The following is an 11,252-nucleotide window of genomic DNA, read 5'->3' as shown; positions in this document are numbered from 1 at the left end:
ATATATTGTGGTGCTTTTTCTGAAGATCATTCTTTTCTTTCTTTTTTCCCCTCATTTTGTTGACCTCTAGTGTTATCCTTTTTTCATTTCTTATTATATATAAAAAAAAAAAAAAAAAAAAAAGCCTGAAAGGATTTTTTCTGCAAAAAAAGTGCTAGTGGTTGTGCATACTCTATGCTAGAGACAGTGGTTTTTGATTTCCTTCCCTTTCTTGGATGACTTGAAAAAACTTTTTTGTGATATCACAAACATCAAGGAGCTGCAAATAAGCAGTTAGAGGAAAAGTAATTTTTTTTAGACAAACAGTTTAAAACATGGGGTTGGTTTTTGTGAGTCAGTGCTCATCTAACTCAGAATCCTCACATGGTTAGAAGACATGCTGTCCTTATTAAATTTTCCTCCTTGCAGGTAACCCTTTAATGGCTGTTCCTTTTTCTGTGCTTAAAACAATTGTCTAAATAACTAGGGCCTTCAGTGTAACATTTTTAGTAATTAGTATTATGAACTCTAAAACATGAACCTGATCTTTTCCCCCAAAAGCATGCATTCCTACTCCTTCTGTATGGAGACATGTATCTGTCACTAAGGTGTAAGCTTTTGGCAGAAACCCCTTTACAAGGGTATTCATGTGCACCCACATAACCAATTGATAGGCATACTCATCTTGTATTATGCTGTGGTAAGGTCACTGTCCCCTCTGCAGGATTGGGTCCATGGTGGATATTTTTTTTACTTACATAGTAACTTAAAGCTAACGTGACTTGAGTGCTTGAAGGTAGTTTTATGCAGAATTTCACTATTAATGAGGAAGCAACAAGTTGCTCTTCTTCCAGAACTTCCTACTGTGACTTGAAATGCTTCAGTAGGTTTCATTTAGTGCAGTCTGATTAAATGGTTTTGATGTTACTAGTGCCATCTATATATTATATAAACTTCATTTCATTCCTGGTAAAATTTTAGCTTACGTTTACAATAAATAAAGCAGGACCTAATGAAGGACTTAGACATACATGTGTTAAAAATTATTGTTCACGTATAGGAGTTGGTGACATTTCTTCTTAAAGATAGCCTATGGCGTTACGGACCAAATTATTAAAGGGAAATAGTATATGATTTGGGATGAATATCACACTTGTGTTGTTTTTCTTTTGATGGTAGAAACAGACAGATCAGGGAGATAGCAAACCATATACTCAGTGTTTTTCTGGTTTTGAGTTGTAGCTGGAATTATGGTTTGATACAGTAGTTAGTGCTTCCTGTTCTTAGCTTATGAACTCTGCTCTTTTTGTAATGGCTGGAAGAATTGCGGTTTGGCTTCTCTGTTTAAATATTTATCGATTATAAATTATTAATGAACCCAGCCCAGCTGTCATTAAAGGCAGAGGCAGCATTCCTCTTGATCTGAGTCTGACAGTACTGGGTTGTAGGTCTGGGTGTATGTACAAAAGAATCTGCCACAGTTAAATATCATTTTAACAAGAGCATACAGTAAGTTGATCCTGGGAATACTGGTGATGGGGCGTAATTCACCGAAATGAAGGCAATTTAGGTAGTTTAATAACTGCACATAAAACCATTTTTGTTTGTTGATGTTGCTGAGGGTCAGTAAATGATTACTGCTATTGTGAAACTTTCTTTGAATTGACATTTTGTTTGTAAGTTTTGTTGCTTTTCAAGTTGACCACATTGGTCACTCGCAAACTAAGTTTTGCATGGTGTAAACTATAAAACAGAGAAATATAGTCTCTGCTTCCTCACAGCTCACAAAAGCTATTAAGTCAGGTTCTGTTGGTGTGTATGCTAGGTCAGCTAACAGTCCATCTGTGTGTGACTCCTGGCATATATAGATTTTTCTCATTTGTTATTTTGACAGTGTCCAAAACTGTCCTTGGTGCTTCAGCATATGGATTGGATTAGAGACTGTCCCTTTCCCAGACGTGTCCACTTTAAATTCAGACATGAAGTGACAGAACAAAACAATATGGCAGGGAAAAAGGAGGGAAGTACTAAGGATTTTGGCAGTAAAAACGCACATTTACTAGTTTAGGTGTTTGTCAACAGATCTGTGTGTATAGCATAGTTGCTAAGGAGGTCCATCCTGCTGCCTCACTTCAGTGAACACTGTTTGTGTGTGGATTGTTAGTAGCAATAACTATAGGAAGTTTAGACTTTGTGTGTTTGATAACAGTGTTTATCCTTGCAGGGCCCCGCACTGGAAGATTTCAGCCACCTGCCCCCAGAACAAAGACGTAAGAAGCTGCAGCAGAGAATTGATGAACTTAACAGAGAACTCCAGAAAGAAACAGACCAGAAGTAAGTGTGATGCTTACAGATCAATTTTTCACCTGTTTCTTTATAGTTTTCTCATTTAAGCCAAAAGGGATTTAAAGTTAAAGTGCTATAAGTGATCTGTCCACCCTTTGAATCTGTTAGTGTCTATGCTTTATGGTCACATGGTTTGTTGTTACAAGTCTTCTCTGTTTTTAATGGCAGTTTTTGTATTACCCATTGTGAATACCGTATGTGGCATTACAGGTGATCAGCACCTTTGAAAAGCAGGTCTGTCGCCTGCTTTTGGTGCATCCCCTTAGAAAACGTGGGTAATTAGAAACCCTTTAGAAATTAGGTTTTATAGGAAAAGCTGAGAGAGGTGGGTTTAGAATAGATTACAGTGAAGAGGAAGTAGGGAGGAACCAACATTTTCACTGTCTGTGCACAGAGTACACAAAGACACTGGGAGGGGAAGCAGAATGCTGGTGTCTGCCCTTGGAGAAGAGCTAAGAGGAGTGAAAGTTGAGGAGACAGGAATGCTTTCCTCATCCTTCCTGCCCTGAGGGCGGTAGTTCCTTGGAGCAGGGAGGAGCTTATATTTATAGTTATCCTTTCCAATGCTTTGCTTAATTATTAGTAATGTTATTTATTACTTGTAATACTGTAGTACCCAGGAGCCCTAGTCATGGGCCAGGCCCAGGTGAATAAAGTATTGCTTGAACAATCATCCCTTTAGGTTTATGGAACTGAGAGAGACGTGCTCATATTGACAGCGTGTCCATGTATCTTATTACAGAGATGCACTTATCAAAATGAAAGATGTTTATGAAAAAAACCCACAGATGGGAGATCCAGGCAGTTTGCAGCCAAAATTAGCTGAGACCATGAGCAACATGGACCGTCTTCGAATGGAAATACACAAGAATGAGGTTAAACACCTATTAAGCTCTTTCATGGAAGATGCATTGAAACATTGTTTTCCCCAGTGATTACAAACAGTGGTCAGAAATTTACTTGGTTTGAAGAAGTTGGCTTGACTCAAGTTTTCCATAGAGTGCTCTTCCTTCCCTCCTTTACATACATATCCATAGCTCAATAGAGAAAATATATACTTGCTTGTCAAAAATGCTAAGTAAAACCTTACAATAAATCTACATCTCACACTTTTTCTGTGATTTGTGTTAAGTATTTCAAAGTGAGGGCTTCTGACATTTTCTCAAAACCAGCTACTGAGAGTATTGGCCAAACTGAGGTGATAGCTTTGATCTTCAAGCAGAACAGCAAGAATGAGGGTTTGCATGAAGATATGCAGTATTTAACAAACAACAGGGATCCATTTTAGCATGTAAACTCCATTCTCTGAAGTGGGTTGAAGAACTAAACTTGGTGACATGGAGCATTTGCTGGTTCAGAATGGATTTTCTGTTAATAGTGACTCTGGTTGTTTTATGTTTTCTTGAAAGGCTTGGCTTTCTGAAGTTGAAGGTAAAGTAGCAGCAAGAAGTGACAGGCGGCACAGCAGTGACATCAACCATCTTGTAACACAGGGAAGAGAGAGGTCATTATTTCAGCTGTCCTTCTGTTGAAGCTATCTTGAATTTTTCAGTTGTTTTGGATGTTATTGTTATAGCTACTCTCCCTGCAACCATATGGTCTCTACGCAGCAGTGACTCTCCTTAGAACTCTCAAGTTTCCAGATATGTTGTATATCTAGGCTTGGCAGAATTTAATTTTTTTTTAAATCATTTTGATGGCTAAAATCCATTTTTATTTCTAAGACTCTCTTTTGGACTTCATTGATTTTTGTTTATATTGTATTTTTGTTCTTTTTTAAATTGATGTTGATTTAAATTTTTAGGGTTCAGGCGGGCACCAGCAGAGGGGCAGCCTGGCTGAAGGCCACGGCCTCCCACCCCTCCAGGCAGCACACAGGCAGCAGCTGGGCCCCAGGGGCATCCCTGTATGCCTTGTCCTGATCATGCTGCCTCTCCCCATGTTCTTAGAGCTCCTACCCAACCTGGCCCCTGCATGCTCGAAGTAGGGTGTGTGGGGGTGCCCCCAGGGCTCAGCTGCTGCCTTGGGGGCAGGAGGAGCGGGGGGGACGGGACAGGATGGGACAGGAGGCCATGGCCAGCAAGGAGTGAGGCCACCCCTCTGCTGATGCCATAAGGGGCTGCAGTGAGTGGGGAGTTGCTTCCTGCCCCAGGCTGGGTGCCTGCTGCCTCTGTGTTCCCAGAGCTCTTTCCTGGCCTGGCCGAACTCCTAGCAAGCCCTGATTACACAGGTGCCCCCTGCCTTGGATTTCCTTGTCCCTGTCCCAGATTTGGGCGGTTTTTTATGTTACCTTTCCATTAATTTTGATGATTACTGATGGAAGTATTTTTCTGTACATTTGGGAGTGACAGGTGAAATTGATGTTTATTGATAAAAATTAAATCCTGCCAAACCTATATGTATCAAAGGGCATGTATATGGACCTAAGGTTTTAGATTTTACTACCTCTCTTGTTAAGGAAAATGAGGAGTCTACACTTAATGCATGACAGCTATGAACAGTATGTGCCATCACAGAAGGGCCATTCTTTAAATGAACAGACCACTTGCACATGGGACCACTGTTCAGTTTCCTATTCTATAACACCCTCTGTGCTTTTGTGGTGTTTGTTTTAGCAGATAGAAACTGCCTTCTGCTGTTAGAAATAACCTTAATGAGTAAACGTAAATAGTGCTGGCAGATCTTCTTGATGTGATTGATCTCAGTGGTAACAGCAGCCTTTTTGAAGATGCCTGCAAAGATTTTTTTTAAAGATTTTTCCCTGAGAAATATACTGTCCTGATTGTGACCTTTATGTTACAGCCCCGAGGGAAGCTACACAGATGATGCAAACCAGGAAGTTCGAGGCCCACAGCAGCAGCATGCCCACCCTAATGAATTTGATGATGAATTTGAAGATGATGATCCCTTACCAGCTATCGGACACTGCAAAGCAATCTATCCCTTTGATGGTAAGGTTAATGCCATGTAATATGATACTTTCAGTTAACCGCCCCCCCTCTCCCCCCCCCCGACCTCATATGGATTGTTTCTTAGGACAGTCTTCTGTTTTCTCCATAAATAACCTAACAACATTAAGCAGCTGGTTTTAAGGTCAGGAGAAATATACCTTTGCAATGTTTTAAGAAAAATATTAAAGCAGCTATTGGCATATATTCAACTCTACAACAGGGGACCAGATTTTTGTCTGTAAACTCATGGTAGTTCATATATTCATTTCCATGGATTTTGGTACTTCCTGTTTATATATCTGGAAATTATATATTGAGAAAAAACTTGCTTTAAATTCTTCCTGAGCTTTGGGACTTTTGTCTCTCTTTTTCTCAGGTCACAATGAAGGCACCCTGGCAATGAAAGAAGGGGAAGTTTTATATGTAATTGAGGAAGATAAAGGAGATGGATGGACAAGAGCTCGAAGACAGAACGGAGAGGAAGGCTATGTGCCAACATCATACATAGATGTAACTCTAGAGAAAAGTAGCAAAGGTGCAGTAACCTATATCTAAACGCTACACTCACAGTTTACAGCTGTACATCCCAGAGGGAAAACACTGAATCACAGTTTCATGGAAGTATTAGGCTTTCCAAAGGCATAAGTGGTCTGTTCTCTTTATGAGTTCAACTTAATTTTTTTTCAGAGTTAGCCAGTAGTAAAACTTGGGGAAAAGGGGGCAGGAAGGGGGAGTTTTTTTATTAAATGGGTCTGCAAATTTGACCAGTGCCATTTGCCTTGTATTTATCTGCTTTTAGTGGTCATCTTTTATAAATCATTGAATCTGACATATTGATTAAGTCACCATATTTTTAATGATTCTTTTCTTCAATCTGATCTTAATTTTCATTTACTTCAGCAAGTAATTTAAAATTCTGTCTGTCTGACAGTATACCAGACAATAACCCACTCCCCAAGGTGCAATTTCTATAAAGCCTCTTTAGACTCTCAGCATTCCTTCATCAGCATCTTTAACTGTGCTACATGGATAGCCAAAAACTCTTAAAAGACAAACTAAAGCATTCTAACAACTGAGTTCAGTTACTGAAAACGTTCATATTTTTTACTTGCTTTGTAAATATTTTGACAGCTTTCATTTCATAAGGAAATCAAGATTTCTGATTCTCAGAGAAAAACTTGCACTCAGGAAGATTCTGTGTATTTTCTCTGTTCTCTTTAATTACCCATGTATGTATGTTGTCTGGCTGCTTTTTTTTCCCAATGGTACTGGACCAAAATTATTGTGCATTTAATAACACTGCTTAGGACTGGAAATACTTTTGAGGTTACAACAGTGTTAAAATGCCACAAAATATGTTTTTTCCCATTGCATTCTCTGGCCTCTTCTTTGGCAAGTACCTGCTTTTGAGTTGTGACAAATGTTCTAGACTCCCAGTACAAGGGGCTTGGTATCCATAGCTAGGCTTCAGACTTCATTACCTATGAATTAAATATTCAACGTTTAGTTGTACATCCATTTCCTTACTTAATGTTAAATGAACCTGGACTAGAAGTTAACTTGCACTATTTGAGTACTAGAAAACTGGCTATGCTGGAAATTCTGTTGGGGAAAAAAACCTGGAAAGCTGTTGCTTGCTATCAAATGTGGTTAATTCTTCAGGAATTAAATGCAAGGTCGAATAGCCATTTGGGAAGGCCAATTAGAAATGAGCACCTCTCTGTCTTCCGAAGACCTTCAGTAACTCTGTTCTTTTCTTTTTCCTCTTGGACTGCAGGTTCCTGAAGCGGGTTTCTGAGAAAATGGGCGAGATGTTGAAGGAGGTTACATGCAGCTGCTTTTGGGGAGGGCATTAGGCTGGGAGGCACCATGAGAGGGGAAAGCTAGTTGCATGAGTGCATGCAGACATACATTTATTCACTAACATTCTCAGCATTGCCATATGTAGCTAAGGACCTGTTACAAATTCTTAAATTTCTGCAGCAAAATAGGACTCCATTGCAACAGAATAAACTAAGGCAACCAGATCATGGTCCTAAGTACTGAAAGTTGCACAAACTGTTCACCAGTTTGTTAGTTTATTGTCTCAACTGTCTTCTTTTCCAGCCCCATTATAATTGGTAGTCATTCAAGACCCTGTCATTTGTCAGTGTCTGCATATGCCACCTCCGTGCTCGCCCTAACTTCCTCCTGCATGTCTAGAGTTCTCAGGCATGTCAGTCTAACTTTTTTCCTCCATTGCTTATCATCTTCTTTTTCATGTGTAGCAAAACCACTTTGTTTAAATATCTCTTGTACTAAAGTTTTCATCCCAGTGTCCATGTGTGCTGCTATAACTTTCCTACTGCAACTATCATTACATTCCAGTTTTTCAGCATTATAACTGATGTGAACCTTAATGTATTTATGTTGTTGATTTGGGGAAAAGAACACATCTCAGCTCTAGCTGACAGTGCAGTCAAAGGAGCTCCTAGAACTGTGGTCCATCTTCAGCACTTCGGTAACCTATAGTGAGCACTGAAAACCTGGCATGAACAACATAGAGATTCACCACCAGAAGACAAGTGACTGTTTTTAGAAGTCAACTGCTTGCCATTCAGACGCTGCCTTAAACTAGAGTGCCTAAATCTGTTGATTGCCAACACTACCATTACAGTATCCCACAAAGGGCTTTGGGTCTCAGCTCAGTATGACCTCCTGTAACTCCTTCCACAGTGCTGCAGCTGCTGAGGTAGCCACAGCAGGTGGTTTCTAGAGCTCTACCTTATGTGATACATGGTGCATCATACATTTTATGCATTGAAACTGAAGACATGGGTCTGTTCATTTTACTTTAATGAATGTTTTTAAAATAATTTTTATGGAAATTTCTTCTTGATTGTCTCTTAATTTGGGGTTATGACACTCCAGTTTAATCACTGCAGTGCTAGATCTGTTCCCAGGTGATGCTTCATTGTATGGACCAGTTGAAATTTGAGTGATACTTTGTAATGATCTTTGTGCACTTTTACTTGTAAACAATTGAAATTTGGATATGTTTATATATGTAAATATAGTTGTCTGCAGAGCCCCTACTGCTCATGTTGTCTTGTCTCCCATTTGTGATTCTATTAATAGAATGTATCATATCTGATTTTAATAGGTAACATTAGGATAGGGGAGGTAGTGGGAGGGATCTCTGTATCAGTTGAAGTTTCATCAACCCAGGCACTTGCTGTTTACGGAAAGAATAATGCAACATCCTGTTTTTCCATGGGTTTTGAAGCAATATTTGGATGCAGCAGTGCTGGATTCTTTTAAAAAAATATGTCAGTGTTATTAGAAATCGTACTACCAGTAAAACTGAATCTGAGTGACTTGTGTGGCAGTTAATTCCTTTGTTACGTATACCACTATTACCCAGCTGACCTAGCGTATTACATTTGGGGGCTATTAAATGCTAAAGTTTAGATTTTTGGATATTGTATACAGGGTTATTTATATAATGTGACATTACTCAATACTGACAAACTACATAGTGTAGTTTTTTTTTAAACCTAGTGCTTTTTTATTTTAAAGTTAGAGAAGGAAATGTGATCTGTGTTTTTTCTGCAAAGTGGTTTGCCTGGCTAACAGCCTTGCAGGTCATTGTTAGCACTTCCTGGTAAAGGACTAACTGTTCTTTTCATGCTACTGTTTGTTTTTCTAAAACCAGGATTTGCTTCCTTTGAAAGCAAGTTGCTTTCATAAGGGATAATGCAACCTGTATGAGGGTTATTAAATATAGAATAAACCATTTGTACTTGCACAGCTAGTTATAAATCACTATTCTGAACGTGAATTGTCTAAGGAATCTTACATTTTTCCAGTAATTTTTAATCCTTTTGTGCACATGTTGATTTCTTAAATGTTAAATGCTTTGTTTAAAAATAGTGTTCTCTGTTGAGAATATTTTCATGGAATAAAAAAAGAACCTTTTCATGGTTAAGATAGCTTGTCTCTTGTCTTTTGTCAACTTCAGAGGAATGTTTTTGTATCTTCTTTTTAATGCTGCAGTTCTCTAACTGACAGAAAGTAATATTAACAAATCAGGCCAGATTCTGCTACTTTTACTCTTGGATGGTGACTTGCTTCTCTAAGTTGAAATGATTGCAGTGGACCTAAATGTGGATTAGGGTGTCATTGGACTAAATTAGCTGCTGCAACATCTGTTTAGCTTCTGAGCTTGAAGTTTCGGCAGTGCACTGATGAAGTGGAAGTTGCCACTGAGGTTCTCGTTCTGTAACTGCTACTGGAATGCTGCGTATTACAAGAAAACTTGCAGGGTGTATGAGGAGTTACACAGTACCAAGCTGGTGTTATGGGCCCATCTTAAAGAATTCAGTCCCTACTGGGAGTGACTTGTGAGTACAGATGTGAAACATGAATATCAATGTCCCAGGCTTTCCCATCTGAATAAATGACAGGTTTTGGATTTCCAGTCACATGAAAATGTGTGTGCAGTGATCTGTCTGTCATAAGTAAACAATCCCTGCAGGGATTATCCTCCTTTGGTATTTGAAAGGATGCCCGGTCTCTAAGCCAATGATAGGGTTTTAATTTTTTCCCCTCGGTGTGAGGACAGCTAGTGGGAAAAAGTGAACTAATGTACACTGGCAGATGTTAGAGAGGGAATAATCACTAACTAGTCCACTGCAATTTGAATATTGTGTTGTGGCAGCAGAGAAAAGATATTTCCTTAAAATGATCCTGTTAATTCTCCATTATAGTATGCAGTGATACTATGCATAACAGTTCACATAAAGATATACTTTAATTCACAGCTGCATATGTACAGTTTCATATTTGTATAAGTAATATCATACAACTGATATTTTTAAATGACATACCTACTATCATTTTCTATTTACACTAGACTGTTTCATAACTGAAAACATTAAGTGAAATAACATCAGATGTAATAACTACTGGATATTATAGACATTTTTATAAAGGTGATATCTGGTAAACTTCAGGACAACCTTGTAAAGGGCCATGTGTTAAGTCTGACTGTTCAGGGATCATTAAAATAACATGGCTACATATTTAACAACAAATAAATAACTCATTTAGAAATCAGTAGTAATTTTAAACAACCCATAAATGTGCATTGTGCAGTTTACAAGTCCTAGGGATCCTGTGAATGCTAGAGGCTTGTGCAGTGTCAAATCAGCAAAAACCTTTTTCTGGATTAACTGATGATCATTTGGAGGTTACCGTTTAAGATAATTATTTAAGAGTTTGTTAGATATTTAATAGTTCCACCTGCTTTACCAGAGGAGGTTCTAATTTTCGAGATAGTGCATTTAAAATCTGGTTGAATTTCTCGTATCTCTCCCTCTGATTTACTTGTGCGCCTTTGCTGCCCCACAGCAGTCTCATTTGAAATTCTGTCTTGAAGATCTCACTCATCTCTTCATCTGGTTGAAAGCCTAATGAGGAAAATAAGAGAGACAGAAGTGTGTCACTCAGACAGGCATGTGCTTGGCAGGAAGAGATTTTTAAGCTTGCATTCCTTCAAAGCAACATCTGTTTTAAAAAGCTGGGCTTGTTTTTATGCTATTGGTTTCATGTTTGGAGTTATGAAAAAAGCTGGACAAATACTAAAATCCCTTACTGTGAGCCATGCTGCAGGAATACATACATGGCTCTGAGTTAATGAAAAGAAAATTGACACTGGCTATTCTGATAACTGAGGAAAGTTTTGGCTCTTGGCCTCATGGCTAATGGTCTGGTCTTTAAAATCTATGAAAACCTGTTAGATGAAGTCAGATGAGTGGCAGGTCCTGAAAAATGTCAGCATTCAAGGGGTGTTGCCTGCTTTAACTGTCTATAATTTCCCTGTATAATCTACCAGCCAGTATAATCAACCACCCACATGATGATGCTTGGTTTCAGTTACCCACCAGTGACTGATCATTACTCAAACTGCATGTGTGTGGACTTGGAGGGGGGAGG

General features: G+C 38.8%; 2 protein-coding genes across 7 annotated transcripts in view; one reads left to right on the top strand and one right to left on the bottom strand.

Moving 5' to 3' along the window:
- FNBP1L (formin binding protein 1 like) overlaps window positions 1-9,243 on the top strand; it is a 67,357-nt gene extending 58,114 nt beyond the window's left edge. For 2 of the 3 annotated variants that reach the window (XM_019531093.1, XM_019531091.1), the window contains 5 exons: window positions 2,204-2,313; window positions 3,068-3,200; window positions 3,735-3,829; window positions 5,128-5,276; window positions 5,653-9,243. In XM_019531093.1, coding sequence (XP_019386638.1) covers window positions 2,204-2,313; window positions 3,068-3,200; window positions 3,735-3,829; window positions 5,128-5,276; window positions 5,653-5,831 — 666 coding nt within the window. In that variant the 3' untranslated portion in view covers window positions 5,832-9,243. The remainder of the gene's footprint in view (window positions 1-2,203; window positions 2,314-3,067; window positions 3,201-3,734; window positions 3,830-5,127; window positions 5,277-5,652) is intronic. The other variant, XM_019531092.1, reaches the window with a different exon arrangement.
- Window positions 5,901-11,252, bottom strand: part of BCAR3 (breast cancer anti-estrogen resistance 3) — a 130,568-nt gene continuing 125,216 nt past the window's right edge. For 3 of the 4 annotated variants that reach the window (XM_019531087.1, XM_019531089.1, XM_019531090.1), the window contains one exon: window positions 10,048-10,726. In XM_019531087.1, coding sequence (XP_019386632.1) covers window positions 10,539-10,726 — 188 coding nt within the window. In that variant the 3' untranslated portion in view covers window positions 10,048-10,538. Of the gene's footprint in view, window positions 6,758-10,047; window positions 10,727-11,252 lie in introns of those variants that run through there. The other variant, XM_019531088.1, reaches the window with a different exon arrangement.

The sequence above is a fragment of the Crocodylus porosus genome, unplaced genomic scaffold (genome assembly GCF_001723895.1).
Source record: "Crocodylus porosus isolate Cpor-Errol unplaced genomic scaffold, CroPor_comp1, whole genome shotgun sequence".
NCBI classification, from domain to species: domain Eukaryota; kingdom Metazoa; phylum Chordata; order Crocodylia; family Crocodylidae; genus Crocodylus; species Crocodylus porosus.
The sequence above is the reverse complement of the archived record's forward strand: the minus strand, read 5'-3'. Positions and strand labels throughout refer to the sequence as shown.